The 21,884-nt window shown below is 48.4% G+C and overlaps 1 protein-coding gene and 1 pseudogene across 6 annotated transcripts in view; both read right to left on the bottom strand.

Annotated features, from left to right (window-relative positions):
- Positions 1-21,884, bottom strand: part of GAK (cyclin G associated kinase) — a 296,935-nt gene that overhangs the window by 121,132 nt on the left and 153,919 nt on the right. For all 6 annotated transcript variants that reach the window (XM_063914275.1, XM_063914274.1, XM_063914276.1 and 3 more), the window contains exons 10-11: positions 9,228-9,309; positions 5,871-5,994 (exon numbers count right to left, since the gene is read on the bottom strand). In XM_063914275.1, coding sequence (XP_063770345.1) covers positions 5,871-5,994; positions 9,228-9,309 — 206 coding nt within the window. The remainder of the gene's footprint in view (positions 1-5,870; positions 5,995-9,227; positions 9,310-21,884) is intronic.
- Positions 20,027-20,145, bottom strand: LOC134944806 (5S ribosomal RNA; annotated as a pseudogene).

The following is a 21,884-nucleotide window of genomic DNA, read 5'->3' as shown; positions in this document are numbered from 1 at the left end:
GACATTTAACTAAACCCAGTTAACAGTGTGAACCAAAACAGATCAGCAACAGTCTGACCCTTACCAACACAACCTTTGTGTAACACAAGGAATAACTATATACAATTACTGCAGATAGAGTCCGCACTGGGACGGACGCCCAGCATCCTCTACTGACTAAGAGAAAAGGATTTACCGGTAGGTATTAAAATCCTATTTTCTCCTTCGTCCTAGATGATGCTGGGGACTCCAAAAGGACCATGGGGTTTAAACCAAAGCTCCAAACCGGGAGGGAGAGTGCGGATGACTCTGCAGCACCAATTGAGCAAACATGAGGTCCTCCTCAGCCAGGGTATCAAACTTGTAGAACTTTGCAAAAGTGTTTGACCCCGACCAAGTAGCTGCTCGGCAAAGCTGTAATGCCGAGACGCCTCGGGCAGCCGCCCAAGATGAGCCCACCTTCATAGTGGAATGGGCCTTCAACGATTTTGGTAACGGCAATCCAGCCGTAGAATGAGCCTGCTGAATCGTATTACAGATCCAGCGTGCAATAGTCTGCTTAGAAGCAGGAGCGCCAACCTTGTTGGCCGCATACAGGACAAACAGCGCCTCTGTTTTCCTCACCCGAGCCGTTCTGGCTACATAAATTTTCAAAGCCCTGACCACATCTAGAGACTTTGAATCAGCCAAGGCTTCCGTAGCCACAGGCACCACAATAGGTTGGTTCATGTGAAACGAAGAAACCACCTTTGGTAGAAATTGTTGACGAGTTCTCAACTCCGCTCTATCCTCATGGAAAATCAGATATGGGCTCTTGTGAGACAAAGCCGCCAATTCGGACACCCGCCTTGTGGATGCCAAGGTCAATAGCATGACCACTTTCCAAGTGAGAAATTTCAACTCAACCGTTTGTTAAGGTTCAAACCAATGTGACGTAAGGAACTGTAACACCACGTTAAGGTCCCACTGGGGGCACAAATGGAGGTTGGATGTGTAGTACGCCCTTCACGAAAGTCTGTACTTCTGGAAGTGAGGCTAATTCCCTTTGAAAGAAAATTGATAAGGCCGAAACCTGTACTTTAATGGAGCCTAACTTCAGGCCCGCATCCACACCTGCTTGCAAAAAGTGGAGAAAACGCCCCAGCTGAAATTATTCTGTAGGAGCCTGCTTGGATTCACACCAAGACACATATTTTCTCCAAATACGGTGATAATGCTTCGCCGTTACCTCCTTTCTAGCTTTAAGTAGAGTGGGGATGACTTCCCCGGGAATACCCTTCCTAGCTAGGATTTGGCGTTCAATCGCCATGCGTCAAACGCAACCGTGGTAAGTCCTGGAACACGCACGGCCCTTGCTATAACAGATCCTCTGTTAGAGGAAGAGGCCAGGGATCTCCGGTGAGTAATTCCTGAAGATCCGGATACCAGGCCCTCCGTGGCCAATCTGGAACAACGAGTATCGCCTGAACCCTTGTTCTACTTATGATCCTTATCACCTTTGGAATGAGTGGAAGTGGAGGGAACACATAGACCGACCGAAACACCCACGGCGTCACTAGTGCGTTCACTGCTATTGCTTGAGGGTCCCTTGACCTGGAACAATATGTCTGAAGCTTCTTGTTGAGGCGAGACGCCATCATGTCTATTTGAGGAATTCCCCAACGACTTGTCACTTCTGCAAAGACCTCTTGATGAAGACCCCACTCTCCTGGATGGAGATAGTGTCTGCTGAGGAAGTCTGCTACCCAGTTGTCCACTCCTGGAATGAAGACCGCTGACAGAGCGCTTGCATGTTTTTCCGCCCAGCGAAGAATCTTGGTGGCCTCCGCCATCGCCGCTCTGCTCTTTGTTCCACCCTGGCGGTTTATGTGCGCCACGGCTGTGATGTTGTCCGACTGTATCAGGACGGGTAGGCCGCGAAGAAGCTGCTCCGCCTGCCGCAGGCTGTTGTAGATGGCCCTTAACTCCAGCACGTTTATGTGCTGACAAGCTTCCTGGCTTGACCATTTTCCCTGGAAAATTTGTCCCTGTGTGACTGCTCCGCAACCTCGGAGACTCGCGCCCATGGTCACCAGAATCCAATCTTGGAGCCGAACCTGCGACCCACTAGAGGGTGAGAACTTTGGATCCACCACAGGAGAGAAACCCTGGCCCCGGGGGACAGACTTATCTTCCGGTGCATCTGCAGATGGGACCCTGACTACTTGTCCAGCAGGTCCCACTGAAACGTTCGTGCATGGAACCTGCCAAACGGAATGGCCTCGTAGGCCGCCGCCATTTTCCACAGCACTCGAGTGCAGTGATGAATCGACACTCTTGGCGGTTTCAGAAGTTCCTTGACCATGTTCTGGATTTCCAGAGCTTTTTCCAACGGGAGGAAGATCCTCTGCAGTTCGGTGTCCAGAATCATACCCAAAAAGGACAGCCGAGTTGTCGGAATCAACTGCGACTTTGGTAAATTTAGGAGCCAGCCATGCTGTTGCAGCACCTGCATGTTTTTTAGCAACAGCTCCTGTGATCTCGCCTTTATCGGGAGATCGTCCAAGTACGGGATAATTGTGACCCCTTGCTTGCGCAGGAGCACCATCATTTCCGCCATCACCTTGGTGAAAATCCTCAGGGCCGTGGAAAGACCAAACGGCAACGTCTGAAATTGGTAGTGACAATCCTGAACAGCGAACCTCAGATACATCTGATGAGGAGGAAATATGGGGACATGTAGGTAAGCATCCTTTATGTCGACTGACACCATAAAATCCCCCTCCTCCAGACTGGAGATTACCGTTCGGAGAGATTCCATTTTGAATTTGAAACTTTTCAAATACACATTGAGGGATTTTAAAGTTCAGAAACGGCCTGACCGAGCCATCCGGCTTCGGGACCACAAATAGGCTTGAATAAAACCCTTCTCCCCGTTGACGGGGGTACCTCGACAATGACTCGCTGCTGACAAAGCTTTTGTATTACCGTACACACTACCTCTTTTTCCGGAAGAGAAGATGGCATGGCCGATTTGAAAAATTGGTGTCGGGGCACGTCTTGAAACTCCAGCTTGTATCCTTGGGTCACAATTTCCAGCACCCAAGGATCCAGGGCCGAGAGAACCCAGACATGACTGAAGAGCTGAAGATGCGCTCCCACTGGTGCGGACTCCTGCAGGGGAGCCCCAGCATCATGCGGTGGATTTGGCAGAAGCCGGGGAGGACTTCTGTTCCTGGGAGCCTGCCACAGCTGGCCATCTTTTTCCTCTTCCCTTACCTCTTGCTGCAAGGAAGGATGACCCACGTCCTTTCCGGAATTTCTGCGACCGAAAGGACTGCATCTGATATGGGGGCGTTTTCTTTTGCTGTGGAGGAACCAAAGGCAGAAAAGAGGACTTACCCGTGGTAGCTGTAGAAACCAGGTCCGCGAGGCCTTCACCAAACAAAACTCGACCTAGGGCAGAATCTCCATAGCCTTCTTAGAATCAGCATCACCATTTCATGGTCCAGAACGCCCTTCTAGCCGAGACTGCCATGGCATTGGCCCTTGATCCCAAAAGGCCAATATCTCGCCGTATCCTTCAGATAGACTGCAGCGTCCCTGATATGACCCAGAGTCAAAAGCACGCTATCCCTATCCAGGGTGTCTATTTCCGATGACAAGTTATCTGCCCACTATTCAATCGCGTTACTCACCCACGCCGAAGCCACAGCCGGCCTGAGCAGCGTACCTGTCGTGACATAAATAGATTTCAAGGTAGCCTCCTGCCTACGATCAGCAGGATCCTTAAGGGTCGCCATTTCAAGAGACGGTAGCGCCACTTTCTTGGACAATCGCGCCAGAGCTTTGTCTACCGTGGGTGTTGTCTCCCACCCAACCCTATCCTGAGAAGGAAAGGGGTATGCCGTAGCAATTCTCCTGGGAATGTGCCACCTCTTGTCTGGCGTTTCCCAGGCTTTTTCAAAAAGGGCATTCAGTTCATGAGGGGGAAAAAACTTTACCTCCGGTTTCTTCCCCTTATACATACAGACCCTTGTCTCAGGGACAGCGGGGTCTTCTGTGATATGTAACACGTCCTTTATCGCCACAATCATGTATTGAATACTCTTAGCCACCTTAGCATCATTATAGTCGACACTGGAATCGGAATCCGTGTCGGTATCAGTGTCAGCTATCTGGGTATATGAACGTTTTTGGGACCCCGAGGGGGCCTGAGTGAGTGGTACCACGTCTCCCATGGATTGTTTCCATGCTTGGTTCTAATACTCAGATTTGTCTAACCTCTTATGCAGCAAATCCACACTGTTATTCAACACACTCCACATCTCAACCCAATCCGCAGTCGGTGGTGCCGACAGAGTCACTCCTTCATTCTGTTCAGCTCTCACACTAACCTCCTCCTGGGAAGAGCATTCAGTTTCTGCCACACGTACCGACACCCCCAAACACACTGGGCTAAAGGGGACAGACCCACAGTAAGGCCTTTCAGAGAGACAGAGAAGGAGTTTGCCAGCTCACACCCAGCGCCCCACGGTCTGAAAAAAGCACAATGCCCCAGACCTATAAGCGCTTGTTTATATAAACAACCAACACCAATTGTATGCGCCCCCCCTCCCCCTTGTTTTTAGCACCCTGTTACTTGTGACAGCAGTGAAGGGCTGGGAGCAACGTCTCTGCAGCAAGCTGTGGAGAGAAAATGGCGCTGGTCAGAGCTGAAGGACGAAGCCCCGCCCCCTACATGGCGCGATTCGGTCCCGCTTTAATTCTCACTGGCGTGGGTCTCCTAACAGTGCCTATGCACTGATACACTGTGCCAGTACCTTAAAATTAGGTTTATATTGCTGCCCAGGGCGCCCCCCCTGCGCCCTGCACCCATGTAGTGCCTGTGTGTGCGGGAGCAATGGCGCGCAGCGCGACCGCTGCGCCGTACCTCAGGAAGACTGAATCTTCTGCCACCTTCAGACGTCTTCTTTGCTTCGGTTACTCACCTGTCTTCAATCTTCTGGCTCTGTGAGGGGGACAGGGGCGCGGCTTCGGGAACGAGCAGCTAGGCGACCCAAGTGATCAGACCCTCTGGAGCTAATGGTGTCCAGTAGCCTAAGAAGCAGAGCCCATCAACTCACAGAAGTAGGTCCGACATCTCTCCCCTCCGTCCCACGAAGCAGGGAGCCTGTTGCCAGCAGTGCTCCCTGAAAATAAAAAACCTAACAAAAGTCTTTTTAGAAAAACTCTGTAGAGCTCCCCTAGTGTGTGACCAGTCTCCTCTGGGCACAGAATCTAACTGAGGTTTGGAGGAGGGGCATAGAGGGAGGAGCCAGTTCACACCCATTCAAAGGCTTATAGTGTGCCCATGTCTCCTGCGGATCCTGTCTATACCCCATGGTCCTTTTGGAGTCCCCAGCATCCTCTAGGACGAAGGAGAAATCAGTGCTTGTTGCTTTCAATCATAAAATATGTGGACAAATTCTGTTCTTAACGAAGAGGTTCCCATATGCGGTCCTCAAGGCACCCCAACAGTCCAGGATTTAGGCATATCCATGGCTCAGCACTGATGGTTAAATCAAATTGAGTAAGGTGCAAATTAAGTCACCTGTGGCCAAGCATGGATACAGTTAAAACCAGGACAGTTGGTGTGCCTTGAGGACCGCATTTGGGAACCTCTGCCTTAACCACACAACGGATCCTAAGAATGACATATAATGTAAACACAATATACGTCATTTTTTTTATATTTTTCTGAATTTCTCAATAAGAAACTTTTGGCCTAGGGGTGTCATGAAAAAAATTCTGATACTCTAGGGCGCCGTGAAAAAAGTTTGGAAACCACTGGTATAGATATAGGAAATTCTATAACTTTATTTTTGATTCACATTAAGGGATTGCCATTGAATAACACGCAGTTTCCTTACTTGGTAACGGACTGAATAACTTTTGAAGATGTGTCTTTAATGTTGCTAAGGAATCGTTCAGTACCGCCTTTCAAGATGTCAAAAAAACCACCAGAATTCTGGTCATCATCTGTAATAGGGTTTCCTATTTATTAAAAAAAAAAAATACAACACAAAAACAGACCATGAACATAAACATATTAAATGTGACATTTTAATCAGTCTAGGTTGCTCCTACAGTGGAAAAAGTTTTTATGTTTTTTTAAGTCCTACAATTCAACTCTTGTTTTTGCTCATAGTGTAAAGTGTTCTGTTAAGGTCAATACTGCTTTACACAAGCAAAACGTAATACAGACATACAATGGGAAGCGGTTAAGTTCTCACCACACGGGATCCCGTCGATCACAATGCCGACACTGGAATCCCGCACAGCGGTACAATGCCGATGTTGTAATACCAGTGAGACAGGATATTCTCCACGACAACCCTTAGAGGGAGAATATAAAGTGTGGCAAGCAAAGCGAGCAACCGTGCCCGCAGCATGGCGTGTGCAGCGAGCCCGCAAGGGGCTGACTAGCGCTCGCCCCGCTGCTGGCATATTGATGGCTGGGATGCAGCTGTCTGTATACTGACGGACGGCATTCCAGCCATCGGTATTACTGAACCTAATATCATGGGATGTAGTTGATTTGCTGGTGGTCGGTATCCAGGCGGTCAGGATACAGACACCGGAATCCCGACCGCTGACAATGCAGACAGTCGGAATGCTGGCTAGCAGGGGCTATTCCCACTCGTGGGTGTCCATGACACCCATAGAGGTTCCGTTGTGCTCGCCCCCATCGCCGGCATTATATCGGCCGGGACCCCGGGGTCAGTATGCTGACCTCTGATATCCCGACCATCGGTATTACAGCCCCATATCATTAAGGGGATGTTCTGACAAAGTTTTACAGCCACAATGTAAACTTATTACCTACTTGCACGTCTCCTTTAAATTGATAACCTCACCAATAAAAACTAATTTTGCAACCAATATTTTCCCTCCAACCAACAAGCTAAAGCGTTGGATTTAATGCTCCCCACAGTACAGAATAATGAACTTGAACCAATGCTGAAACAGAAACTCATCTCCGCATTAGAATGGGAATAGGAAAATATTGCTGTGTTTAGTTTCTAACAAAGAGGCAGAATGCACCCACTCCAAGCACAGTGATGTTTGCATTTACATTCTCCACTATTATTACATTTTATTTATAAGGCGCCACAAGTGTTTCGCAGCGCCGTACAAAGGACAGCACAGGGAGACAAAACTTAGCATTACAGTATATAATTAACAAAAATAGAGTACAGGTAACAAAGAGCACCACAATTCTCAAAACATGATACAGCTTAGATGTAAGTAGTGAGTGAGTGATCAGCGTACTACTAGGAGCTGGTGGCCATAGATAGAGATGAGCTTTTACCAGCAGGAGAAAAAACAGGTAAAGATGGTCGCTGAGTAGGAGAGGGTTGCGAGTGAAATGTGTCGAGAAGAGGGCTTTGACAACAAGAGGAAAGAGGGCCCTGCTCTGAGGAGATAACAATCTAGTAGGAAGGGGCAACAGACAGATGACATGAGGAGCAAGCAAGCGGGAGGTAGCCTGATGGCAGGATGTAAGCAAAGCAGAGATGGTCAAGGCATGAGGCAGGGGGGGGGGGGGGGTGGAGGAGCAGCCTCAGGACTAGGTTATGCACCAGAAGGGTACGCTTTGGTGAATAGGTGGGTTTTCAGTGCCCGTTTGAAGCTTTGCAAGGTCAAGGAGAGTCTAATGGAACGGGGGAGCACGTTCCACTGAAGGGATGCAACACGGCAAAATCTGATCTCGAGCATGCGAAGCAGTGACCAGGGTAGAGGAGAGGCGTGGGGGGAGTATGAAGGGAGAGGAGGTTGAAGATGTAGGGAGCAGTGGAATTATAGATGGCCTTGTATGTTAGGATGAGGAGTTTGAAGAGGATTCTGTAGGGGAATGGGAGCCAGTGCAGATTTTGTCGAAGGGGAGTGGCAGATGTGGACCGGCGGGAGAGGAAGATAAGCCTAGCTGCGGAGTTGAGGATGGGTTGGAGGGGAGCAAGATGGGAGCAAGTGAGGCCAGTGAGGAAAACGTTGCAGTAGTCGAGCCATTAGATGACCAGTGAGTGGATGGTAAGTTTAGTTGCACTCTTGGAGAGAAATGGCCTGATGCGAGCACTGTTGCGTAGCTGGAACAGACAGGATTGTGCCAGAGCTTGGGTGTGGGGTGCAAAGGAGAGGGAGGAGTAAAGAGTGATGCCCAAGTAGCAGAGTTGGGGAACGGGGGAGATGATGGTGTTGTCAACAGTGATAGAGATACTGGTAGGGAGTGTTACTCTGGCTGGGGGGAAAGATAATGAGTTCAGTTTTGTCCATGTTGAGCTTCAGAGAACGCTCAGCCATCCAGGAGGAGATGGCGGAGAGGCAGCTGGAAAACAGAGAGGACTGCGGGGGACAGATCAGGAGAGGAGAGGTAGAGTTGTGTGTCATCAGCATAGAGGTGGTATTGAAGGTCAAAGGAGTTAATGAGCGCACCCAGGGAAGAGGTGTACAGGGAGAACAGAAGGAGGCCGAGCACAGAACCCTGAGGGAGACCAACAGGAAGGATGGAAGGGTGTGAGGTGGTGCCGGAGGCAGACACAGAGAAGGAGCGGTTAGAGAGGTTAAGAGGTAAACCACTCAAGGACAGTGCTAGAGAGGCCAATGTCTTGGAGTGTGCAGAGGAGAAGAGAATGATCCACGGTGTCAAAGGCAGCAGAGAGGTCCAGAAGGATAAGCAGAGAGAAGTGGCCTCTGGATTTGGCGGAAAGCAGGTCATTGGTGACAGTCACCAGAGCAGTGTCAGTGGAGTGGGCAAAAGCCAGATTGTAGTGGATCAAGGATGGAGTTATCAGAGAGGTAACTTGTGAGATGGCTGTAGACCAGTCGTTCAAGTAGTTTGAAGGCGAATGGGAGAAGAGAGATGGGGCAGTTGCTAGTGGGTGATGAAGAGTCGAGGTTGGGTTGCTTGAGAATAGGTGAGACTAGAGCATGTCAGAATGGTGAGGGAAAGATGCCGGTAGAGAGTGATAGGTTAAAGAGGTGAGCAAGCTGGGAGCATGCAGTGGGGAAGAGGGAACGGAGAAGACGGGGGGGGGGGGGGGGGGGGGGGGGGTGTCCAGGGGGCAGGTCGATAGGTTGAGGGGGGGGAAGATGAGGGAGATAAATGTCAGGAGACGCTGAGGGGTAAATCTGGGAAGCGATCTGTAAGGGTGGCACTGTAGTTCTGCGCTTGATGGTAAGTTAAAAAATTATGCATTTGAAAGTAATTTATAAATGCCAGCACATACCAGGGTGTCCTTGGGGCTTGGCGACCAGTGACAGGGGTTTTTGATTTCCATTATTGCCATATCCACCATTCTGCTCCAGCAGCTACAAAGACAAGAACATACTTGTAAAGGTAGCTTTAAAACATTAATAATGATTCGAAGTACACAATTAGGAAAATTTAAGTACCATGACAACAAGAACAAAAATAAATGAGTCAACCAGGACTCAAACTGTGGAATAGATACCCATCCATCTTTATATACCAGGGGGTACATTTACTAAGATTGGAGTTGTATTTAAGATTGGATGTTGCCCATAGTAACCAATCACATTCCAGGTATTATCTTCTAGAAGGTGCTAGATAAAATAAGATTTTACTCACCGGTAAATCTATTTCTCGTAGTCCGTAGTGGATGCTGGGAACTCCGAAAGGACCATGGGGAATAGCGGGCTCCGAAGGAGGCTGGGCACTCTAGAAAGATTTATGACTACCTGGTGTGCACTGGCTCCTCCCACTATGACCCTCCTCCAAGCCTCAGTTAGGACACTGTGCCCGGACGAGCTGACATAATAAGGAAGGATTTTGAATCCCGGGTAAGACTCATACCAGCCACACCAATCACACCGTACAACTCGTGATACTATATCCAGTTTGACAGTATGAAAACAACTGAGCCTCTCAACAGATGGCTCAACAATAACCCTTTAGTTAGCAATAACTATTTACAAGTATTGCAGACAATCCGCACTTGGGATGGGCGCCCAGCATCCACTACGGACTACGAGAAATAGATTTACCGGTGAGTAAAATCTTATTTTCTCTGACGTCCTAGTGGATGCTGGGAACTCCGAAAGGACCATGGGGATTATACCAAAGCTCCCAAACGGGCGGGAGAGTGCGGATGACTCTGCAGCACCGAATGAGAGAACTCAAGGTCCTCCTCAGCCAGGGTATCAAATTTGTAGAATTTTGCAAACGTGTTTGCCCCTGACCAAGTAACAGCTCGGCAAAGTTGTAAAGCCGAGACCCCTCGGGCAGCCGCCCAAGATGAGCCCACCTTCCCTGTGGAATGGGCTTTCACTGATTTAGGATGCGGCAGTCCAGCCGCAGAATGCGCCTGCTGAATCGTGTCACAGATCCAGCGAGCGATAGTCTGCTTAGAAGCAGGAGCACCCAGCCTGTTGGGTGCATACAGGATAAATAGCGAGTCAATTTTCTTGACTCTAGCCGTCCTGGAAACATAATTTTTCAAGGCCCTGACTACGTCCAGTAACTTGGAATCCTCCAAGTCCCTAGTAGCCGCAGGCACCACAATAGGTTGGTTGAAGTGAAAAACTGATACCACCTTAGGGAGAAACTGGGGACGAATCCTCAATTCTGCCCTATCCATATGGAAAATCATATAAGGACTTTTATATGACAAAGCCGCCAATTCTGATACACGCCTGGCCGAAACCAAGGCCAATAACATGACCACTTTCCGCGTGAGATATTTTAGATCCACGGTTTTTAGTGGCTCAAACCAATGTGATTTTAAGAAACTCAACACCACGTTGAGATCCCAAGGTGCCACTGGAGGCACAACCGGGGGCTGAATATGCAGCACTCCTTTTACAATGTCTGAACTTCATGTACTGAAGCTAATTCTTTCTGGAAGAAAATCGACAGAGCCGAGATCTGTATCTTAATGGAGCCTAATTTTTGGCCCATAGACACTCCTGCTTGTAGGAAATGCAGAAATCGACCTAGTTGAAATTCCTCTGTTGGGGCCTTTTGTGGCCTCACACCAAGCAACATATTTCCGCCATATGCGGTGATAATGTTTTGCAGTTACATCTTTCCTGGCTTGAATCAGCGTAGGAATGACTTCCTCCGGAATGCCCTTTTCCTTTAGGATCCGGCGTTCAACCGCCATGCCATCAAAACGTAGCCGCGGTAAGTCTTGGAACAGACAGGGCCCCTGCTGCAGCAGGTCCTGTCTGAGCGGCAGAGGCCATGGGTCCTCTGATATAATTTCTTGAAGTTCTGGGTACCAGGCTCTTCTTGGCCAATCCGGAACCACGAGTATCGTTCTTACTCCTCGCCTTCTTATTATTCTCAGTACCTTTGGTATGAGAGGCAGAGGGGGGAACACATAAACCGACTGGTACACCCACGGTGTTACCAGAGCGTCCACAGCTATCGCCTGAAGGTCCCTTGACCTGGCGCAATATCTTTTATAGCTTTTTGTTGAGGCGGGACGCCTTCATGTCCACCTGTGGCCTTTCCCAATGGTGTACAATCCTTTGGAAGACTTCTGGATGAAGTCCCCACTCTCTCGGGTGGAAGTCGTGTCTGCTGAGAAGATCTGCTTCCCAGTTGTCCACTCCGGGAATGCACACTGCTGACAGTGCTAACACATGATTTTCCGCCCATCGGAGAATCCTTGTGGCTTCTGCCATCGCCATCCTGCTTCTTGTGCCGCCCTGTTGGTTTACATGGGCGACTGCCGTGATGTTGTCTGATTGGATCAGGACCGGCCGGTTTTGAAGCAGAGGCCTTGGCTGACTCAGGGCATTGTAAATGGCCCTCAGTTCCAGAATATTTATGTAGGGAAGTCACCTGACTTGACCAAAGTCCCTGGAAGCTTCTTCCCTGTGTGACTGCCCCCCCAGCCTCAAAGGCTGGCATCCATGGTCACTAGGACCTAGTCCTGTATGTCGAACCTGCAGCCCTCTTGAAGATGGGCACTCTGCAGCCACAACAGTAGAGATACCCTGGTCCTTGGAGACAGGGTTATCAGCCGATGCATCTGAAGATGTGATCCGTACCACTTGTCTAACAGGTCCCCCTGAAAAGTTCTTGCATGGAACCTGCCGAATGGGATTGCTTCGTAGGAAGCTATCATTTTTCCCAGGACTCGCGTGCAATGATGCACCGATAACTGTTTTGGCTTTATGAGGTCTCTGACTAGAGATGACAGCTCCTTGGCTTTCTCCTCCGGGAGAAACACTTATTTCTGGTCTGTGTCCAGAACCATCCTCAAGAACAGTAGACGTGTCGTAGGAAACAGCTGTGTCTTTGGACTGTTTAGAATCCAACCGTGCTGTTGTAGCACTTTCCAAAATAGTGCTACCCCGACTAGCAACTGCTCCTTGGACCTCGCCCTTATAAGGAGATTGTCCAAGTACGGGATCATTAAAAACTCCCCTTTTTCGAAGGAGTATCATCATTCCGGCCATTACCTTGGTAACACCCTCGGTGCCATGTACAGTCCAAACGGCAGAGTCTGGACTTGGTAATGGTAATCCTGTACCACAAATCTGAGGTACTCCTGGCGAGGATAGTAAATGGGGACATGCAGGTAAGCATCCTTGATGTCCCGGGATACCATGTAATCCCCCTCGTCCAGGCTTGCAATAACCGCCCTGAGCGATTCCATCTTGAACTTGAATTTTTTTATGTATGTGTTCAAGGATTTTAAATATAAAAAAGGGTCACACCGAACCATGCGGTTTCGGTACCCCAAACCGTGTGAAATAGTAACCCCGTCCTTGTTGAAGTAGGGGCACCTTAAGTATTACCTGATGGGAATACAGCTTATTAATTTCCTCTAGCACAGCCTCCCTGCCTGAGGGAGTTGTCGGCAAGGCATATTTGAGGAAACGGCAGGGGGAAGACATCTCGAATTCCAGCTTGTACCCCTGAAATACTACTTGAATGAAACAGGGATCCACCTGTGAGCGAGCCCACTGATCGCTGAAATTTTTGAGACGGCCCCCCACCGTACCTGGCTACACCTGTGGAGCCCCCGCGTCATGCTGTGGACTCAGAGGAAGCGAGAGAAGAGTTATGATTCTGGGAACAGGCTGACTGGTGCAGCTTTTTCCCTCTTCCCTTGTCTCTGTACAGAAAGGAAGCGCCTTTGACCCGCTTGCTTTTCTGAAGCCGAAAGGACTGTACCTGATAATACAGTGCTTTCTTAGTCTGTGAGGAAAACTGAGGTAAAAATATTTCTTCCCAGCTGTTGCTGCGGATACGAGGTCCCAGAGACCATCCCCAAATAATTCCTCACCCTTATAAGGCAGAATCTCTATGCGCCTTTTAAAGTCAGCATCACCTGTCCAGTGACAGGTCTCTAATACCCTCCTGACAGAATGGACATTACATTCATTTTGGATGCCAGCCGGCAAAATATCCCTCTGTGCATCCCTCATATATAAGACGACGTCTTTAATATGTTCTCATGTTAGCAAACTAGTATGTTTGACAGGGTCACCGACCACGCTGCAGCAGCACGCTCTGCAGGTTTCAGTCTAGTACCTGAGTGTGTAAATACAGACTTCAGGATAGCCTCCTGCTTTTTATGAACAGGTACCTTCAAAGTGGCCGTTCCTAAACCGGCAGTGCCACCTATTTTGACAACCGTGTGAGCGCCTTATCCACCCTAGGGGATATCTCCCAGCGTAACTTATCCTCTGGCGGGAAAAGGTACGCCATCAGTAACTTTTTAGAAATTACCAGTTTCTTATCAGGGGGAACCCACGCTTTTCACACACTTCATTCATTCAGCTGATGGGGGAACAAAACACTGCCTGCTTTTTCTCCCCAAACATAAAAACCCATTTTTAGAGGTTAATGTCATTAATGTGTAACACATTTTTTATTGCCGGGATCAAGTCACGGATGTTCCTAGTGGATTGTGTATATGTCTCAACCTTGTCGACACTGGAGTCAGACTCCGTGTCGACATCTGTGTCTGCCATCTGAATGAGCGGGCGTTTTTGAGCCCCTGATGGCCTTTGAGACGCCTGGGCAGGCGCGGCTGAGAAGCCGGCTGTCCCACAGCTGTTACGTCATCCACCCTTTTATGTAAGGAGTTGACACTGTCGGTTAATACCTTTCACCTAACCATCCACTCTGGTGTCGGCCCCACAGGGGGCGACATCACATTTATCGGCATCTGCTCCGTCACTATATAAGCCTCCTCCTCAAACATGTCGACACAGCCGTACCGACACACCGCACACACAGGGAATGCTCTGACTGAGGACAGGACCCCACAAAGCCCTTTGGGGAGACAGAGAGAGAGTGTATGCCAGCACACACCAGAGCGCTATATAATGTGGGGATTAACACTATAACTGAGTGAATTTTCCCCCATAGCTGCTTGTATATACAATATTGCGCCTAAATTAAGTGCCCCCCCCTCTCTTTTTAACCCTTTGAGCCTGAAAACTACAGGGGAGAGCCTGGGGAGCTTTCTTCCAGCTGCACTGTGAAGAGAAAATGGCGCCAGTGTGTCTGAGGGAGATAGCTCCGCCCCTTTTCCGCGGCCTATTCTCCCGCTTTTTTCTGGATTCTGGCAGGGGTATTTACCACATATATAGCCTCTGGGGCTATATATTGTGGTATTTTTGCCAGCCAAGGTGTTTTTATTGCTGCTCAGGGCGCCCCCCCCAAGCGCCCTGCACCCTCAGTGACCGGAGTGTGAAGTGTGTATGAGGAGCAATGGCGCACAGCTGCAGTGCTGTGCGCTACCTTGGTGAAGACTGATGTCTTCTGCCGCCGATTTTCCGGACCTCTTCTTGCTTCTGGCTCTGTAAGGGGCACGGCGGCGCGGCTCCGGGACCGAACACCAATGACTGGGCCTGCGGTCGATCCCTCTGGAGCTAATGGTGTCCAGTAGCCTAAGAAGCCCAATCCGGCTGCAAGCAGGCGAGTTCGCTTCTTCTCCCCTTAGTCCCTCGCTGCAGTGAGCCTGTTGCCAGCAGGTCTCACTGAAAATAAAAAACCTAATTCTATACTTTCTTTCTAGAGGCTCAGGAGAGCCCCTAGTGTGCATCCAACCTCGGCCGGGCACAAGATCTAACTGAGGCTTGGAGGAGGGTCATAGTGGGAGGAGCCAGTGCACACCAGGTAGTCATAAATCTTTCTAGAGTGCCCAGCCTCCTTCGGAGCCCGCTATTCCCCATGCTCCTTTCGGAAATCCCAGCATCCACTGAGCATCCATCCTCAGAGAAATGAGAAGTAGAAGCTGATTGGTTGCTATGGGCAACATCCCATCTTAAATAGAACTCCCATCTTAGTAAATTTACCCCCAAGTGTAATGACTTGAAAATGTTTCAGAAAAGAATGCTTGTTGTCAATTCAAGCTGTCTGTAAGGATGCCATAATAATAAGCCCTGGAGTAGGGGCGTTCTTTACTTGGCTGGAAGAGTAGAGCCAATAAAAAGCTAGGGATTACCATCGAACATTGTTGATTAGTAGCCATCAATGGTCACCAGCTAATTGCCGATGGTTTTACCGTCTATTGTAGAATCATTAAAATGAAAGGTTTCCCATCTCTACAACTAGGTTTTAGATGAACACATGCAAAATAGTATGTTAAAGTCCACTGCTGTTTGTAAAACAGTTTCTGCAGCAGGTTACATTGGTTTTCACAGGGAAAAATCGGGGTGTAGAGTGGATCTTGATCCAGAGGCACCAACAGGATAAACCTTTAGACTGTCCCAGAATGCATTGGGGCCTCCTCTATAACCCCAACTCCAGGCACTGTGAGCTCAGTTTCAGTTGGTATCTGCAGCAGCAGGTCACTTAACAGGTGGGCTGCACTGGGCAGCCATGAAAAAGCCAAAAAATGTCTTTAAAACTGGGCTGTCAGCGCTGTATGTCATGGTGACACTTCAGAGCTGCAGCTCCATCACCTCCCAAGCGGCATCGCATACTCCTGTGGTCTGCTCCCAGGTACTTGCGGCGGAGACGCTGCGGCTTTAGGCACACGATCGCAGTCGCTCTCCTGGTTCGTGTGGCTGCTACGGGGAGGAGATAACAGAGTCCCGCAGGTGGGACCTGCCATTAAATCGCATTCCGTCTGTGACCTAGGGAGACGGGTGGTGACGCTGGTGTGGACACTGTCACCGAGCAGGGACCCCACTAGACCATCAGGGCAATAGAGCGTAGGTCGAGTGTACGAACGCCCCATTTAATAAGGCTCGCTAGTACCTGGGGTATTAATCCAGCATAGGGGGGTTGGCGCTTGACCTGTAGCCTCTCCCCGGCCCAGGGTGACATCTACTGCAGATTTTCCCGCCCTGGAGCTACCTCGCACTCACAAATCTACTCCCGCTCACTCTAGTGTCTCTGGGTCATCTAAGCGGGCTGCTTCCTCCTCACAATCCACGAATCTCTCAGATGTTTCATCTGAAGAGGAGGGGGAGCAAACTGTCCAGTCAGACACTGAATCAGGTGTTTCTGACAAGGATTCTCCATTGCAAATTGATGTCCCTGCCCTTGCGGTTGCTATTAAGCAAATCCTACAAATCACTGATGATCAGGCTTCCACTACTGTGGCTAAGAAAACTGATATGTTTAAACGGCAGAAGGTGGTTAAAAATCTATTACCCCATTATGACCATTTGGTGGACATCAGGCAGGAGCCCTGGTCTAATCCAGGGAAGAAATTCCCTCTGACTAAATGGGCCTTGGCTCGCTATCCTCTTCCTGCAGAGTTATGTAACAAGTGGGAAAAATCACCGCCGCTGGATTCTCATGTCACCCGCCTAGTGGTTTTGTCCACTCTGCCTGTCACCACTGTCTCTTCACTGAAGGAACAGATAAGCGCGTGGAGGGATGCCTGAAATCAATTTACTCAATTACAGGTGCTGTACATAGACCCACTATTGCGGCCTATTGGGCTGCAAAAGGAATTGGAGCATGGGTTCAGGTATTAAAAGGAAGAACTGCCCGAGGATATATCGAACAATGCCAGGCAATGTCTCGCATTACCACCGCCGCCTATTACATTCAGGAGGCGTCCTCTGAGGCGGGTGTGTTGGCTGTCAAGGCGTCGACTACATCTGTCCTGGCTCGCCGTATTCTGTGGTTGAGGTCATGGAAGGTGGACCTAGACTCCAAAAAGACCTTGGCGGAAACTCCCCTTTTAGGGGAACATTTGATTTGGGGAAGACCTAAATAAAATTGTGTCTGAATTGGCGGCTAAGATTGCCTTTCTCCCAAACACTAATTCCTCTGCACAGAAGGCTAAAGGTACCACTTTTCGTTCCTTTCGGCCTCAAGGGAAAGCAAAAGGTCAGGCATAACCAAGACAATCTTGTGCTCCCAAAAACACTAAGCCCAAGGCAAAGCAGTCCTGGGCGGCCCGTCAGCCTGCTTCTAAACAAGACAAGCCTGCCGCGTGACGGGGCGGGCCTACCCCTTGGGGGACCCCAGGGTGGGAGGCAGACTTCTGCAGTCCACCCAGGTCTGGTTAATAACCACTTCAGATGCATGGGTGCGAGAAGTTATCTCTCAAGGGTATGCAGTCTCCTTCAAGAGACGTCGCCCTCGCTAGTTTTGCACCACGGTTATCCCTTCGGATCCATTAAAGGTGCAAGCTATGCAAAAGGTTGTGAGTTATCTCCTGAATACAGGAATGGTAGTGCCAGTTCCTCTGGCCCAGAGAGGCAGAGGTTACTACCCAGTTTCTAGTTCCGAAACCCAATGGGTCTTTCTGGCTCATACTCAACCGCAAATCACTGTTTGTTAGAGTGTTCAAATTCCGTATGGAAACACTGCGCTCAATTATACTGGTTATGGAACCCAGAGACTATATGGTATCCCTGGATATACAGGACGCGTACCTGCATACCTATCGCCATGTCACTTCAGCAGTATCTGCGGTTTGCTATTGGCAACTCCACTATCAGTTCCAGGCTCTGCCATTTGGACTGCTACTCGGATCGTCACCAAGGTCATGGCCGTAATGACGGCCCATATCTGTCGCCAGGGAGTCAGGATCCTGCCATATCTGGAAAACTTGCAGATTCTGGCAAACTCCCACAATGTCCTCCTCAGTCATCTACAACTGACTGTAAGCTTCATACAAAGCCCACGGATGGCTCATCAATTGGAAGAAATCCTTGCCGGTCCCAGCTCAGAGCATGGTGCGCCTTGGGCACTCCTGGGGACACAGTCAACGACTGTTTCTGTCTCCAGAAAAAGTCCTGAGACTTCAAGACAGGATAAGATGCTTCCTTTGTCGCCCCGGAGTGTCGATACACTCGGCGATGCAAGTACTTGGCCTGATGGTGTCGGCATTCGACATGGTAGAGTACGCTCAATTTCATTCTGCAGAGGTTAATCCTTTCCAAGTGGTAAGGCCTACCTCATCGGATCAGCTCTCACATGATCACTTTGACTCTGGAGGTATGTCTGTCTCTGACCTGGTGGCTAGAGGACCAGCAATTGAGCAGGAGCTGTACCTACTGGATCCCCGACTGGGTCCTGCTGATAATGGACGCCAGTCTAAAGGGGATGGGGTGCAGTGTTGTAGCAACACTCTTTTCAGGGTTGCTGGACCAAGGAGGAGTCACTCCTCCCAATAAACATTCTGGAGTTGCAGGCGGTGTTGAATGCATTGACTCTCGCTCTGCCTCTGGTACAGAATAGGCCGGTTCAAGTACGGTCAGACAATGCCACTACAGTGGCATACATAAACCATCAAGACGGCACTCAAAGCCGCATGGCTATGATGGAAGTGTCATAAATCCTTCATTGGGCGGAACCCCATCTGCCAGCAATATCGGCAGCGTTCATTCCGGGTATCCTAAACTGGGAAGCGGACTTCCTCAGTAGCCAGGACGTGCACTCCGGATAGTGGAGTCTTCATCCAGAAGTCTTTCAACTCCTAGTGGACATGTGGAGCCTACCAGATTTAGACCAGATGGCGTCTCGAGACAATCACAAGGTTCCGGCCTTCGGGTCAAGGACCAGGGATCCTCAAGCAGCGTTTGTGGACGCCCTGGCAATTCCATGGAACTTTCGGCTGCCCTACGTGTTCCCTCTAGTGTCACTCCTGTCCAGTGTCCTGCGGAAGTTCAAACAAGGAGGGGGATTTCTACTTCTATTCGCTCCAGCGTGGCCCTGACGGCATTGGTTCTTAGACCTGCAGGATCTCCTCGTGCAGGGCCCTTGCCTTTATCTGGACCTGGCCAGGCTGGCTTTGACGGCGTGGCCCTTGAGGCATCACTCCTGAGAGCCAAAGGATTCTCTGAGGTGGTCATCCAAACTATGTTAAAAGCTCGCAAACCAGTATCTGCTCGGATTTATTACAGGGTCTGGAATTCTTACTTCACTTGGTGTGCGGATAAGAATTATGATGCATACAGATTAAGAACTTCCAGAATTCTGGCTTTTCTGCAAAGAGGCGTGGACTTAGGCTTTCGTCTGGCCTCCCTCAAGGTTCACATATCTGCCTTGTCGGTATGGTTTCAGAGGAAAATTGTGTCTATACCTGACGTTCATACATTCACTCAGGGTGTCTTACGGATAAATGCCTCCCTACAGTATGTCCCTCCTGTGGCTCAATGGGATCTGTCTGTTGTCCTGAATGCCTTGCAAGTCTCCATTTGAAAATATGGAGAAAAGAAGACTCTTTTGTGGGCGCACTCTTAATTTGAAATAAACATAGAAATTAGTCAAAATGGATAAAAAGTTAAATTTTTAACAATTCAACACAATTAAAATAGTCAGTGGTTCATAGAGGAAATAGTGGTCAAAAGATAATAATATAATCAAAAATAGCATGAAGTGCTGATATAAGATGAAGACTGAATTCCGGCTGACGGAAAAGATTATGAATGTTTGTTAACAACTAGTTTCAATTTTTAGACGGTGCGTTCTACCGATAAGCAAAACAATGTTATGTGTTCCCTTTATAATTGATACAAATAATGCAGGCTGGATACTGGTTATACTTGCAGGTAAAGTAGGGTGGAAAATCAGATAGCAGTGTGAATCTTCTGTCAGTGTTAGACACTGTGTATGCTAAACCAATGAGCTCTACTAAACTGAGTATTCCTCAATGGTCACCCACTTGAGTACTGACCCAGCCCAACACTGATTAGCTTCCGAGATCAGACGGCTTCGGGCGTTTCAAGTGTGGTATGATAGTAGAGAGAATGAATGGACAATAATTGGAAGCTCTGGAATCACTGATGAGAGTTCACGAATTTACATAGTTATTCAGGACAGATCTAAGAGGTAGAAGAAACAAGATGGATCTGCTGCCAATGTTAGACAAGGACGTGTCCCTGAATCAATGGTGAGAGTCCACGAAATGAAGAAAAGGAAGAAATGAGGAAGCAGTGCTTGTAATTATAGCAATAATGAAATAAATTGAAACATCAGGAAGAAATGAGGAAGCAGTGCTTGTAATTATAGCAATAATGGAATAAATTGAAACATCAGGAAGAAATGAGAAAGCAGTGCTTGTAATTATAGCAATAATGGAATAAATTGAAACATCAGTTTGATAATTGCTATAATGTAGTAATCAAAATTTGCCTGGGTATATGATGTCTAAGATAAAGACACAAAGGACAAATGGAAACCGATAGCAATATATGAAAGTATCCAACTGTAAGATGTTGCTAATGAAAGAAACAATAACAGATAACACGGAGATTGTAGCCAAATTGCAATGTTTTATCCCGATTAGAATAAAACCTTAGAAGTTTGCTTAAATCACTAGCAAAATTACTAATAAATATACAATGTGTACAACATCGTGATATAAGATCAATTAGTGTAACTGGTAGTCCTGAAAAGAGTAACTCATTGCCTGGAAGCTGCGAATATAGCCTAATTCAAATGAAAGAAATGAATAAATTGATAAGTTGTTCATATAAACAAGTAGAATCAAAATATGCAGCCCGTGCGGGCCACCACTGCTGATCTGCACCCTATAACCACATAAACGTGTGAAAAGGTGAAAAAAAGCTGATATTACCCGCACTGGGTGTGAGGGTGAATTAACCCCTTAGATAATCCTGTGGACCGCCTCGTTTGAATGAGTGCCGCTGGCTGGTTGGAGCCCCTGGTGTCTCGATGGGTAAGCAGGTGTGTAGACGCCGCCGGCCTGAAGGTGACCCTGGCGGGTACTAGAGATCATCAGCTGCTTCGCGGTTCAGAGACGGGGAAATCCGAGGAGGCGCACACCGCAGGCAGATGCTGGAGAACGTCCGTCACTCCGTGGATCCTGGCGGGTGCGGGAGGTCATCAGCTGCTTAACGGTTCAGAGAAGGGGGAATCTAAAGAGCTACCCAGCCACTATTGACTCAAGGAGTGACTGTCCGTAGCTGCAAAGTAAGCTACTTATTAGCTCCATCCGTTAACCATGTCTGTTGGCAGATAATAGTTATTAGACTCTGCCGGCAATCATTTTTCAAAAGGCACATTAATTCAGCAAACTGTGTTTCTCATATTATTAATTCTACCATGATATTCAAGTTTAAAAATTTTTTAATAATTTTTATCAATTTTCTGTTAATATAATCTCAATGTCAAATAAATTACCTGTAATCATCAACATCTAAGTCTGATCTATAATGCGTTGGTTATGTTCCACTAATTCTAGTTATCAAATATGACTATCATTTTGGTTGTGTTTTAAAACCCTTTTTTCCCCTTTTCTTTAATTATTTTTTTACATCAATTATGGCTTCCCCGTTAATCAACGATTGATTCTGCACAATCTGCAATTCATCCGGAGGTTTTAAGTCATCTGATCCCAGCAGCTAATCCAAGGACACATACACAGCCATTTGATTGGAAGATCCATATTCCTCTGCTTTAAAAAACACTGCTGGGATCCAGACCCCAACAGGAAGTGATCAAGCCCGGTGGACGGGTGAAA

The sequence above is a fragment of the Pseudophryne corroboree genome, chromosome 1, assembly GCF_028390025.1.
Source record: "Pseudophryne corroboree isolate aPseCor3 chromosome 1, aPseCor3.hap2, whole genome shotgun sequence".
Classification (NCBI taxonomy): domain Eukaryota; kingdom Metazoa; phylum Chordata; class Amphibia; order Anura; family Myobatrachidae; genus Pseudophryne; species Pseudophryne corroboree.
Note: the sequence above shows the minus strand (reverse complement) of the source record. Positions and strands in the feature narration are given on the sequence as shown.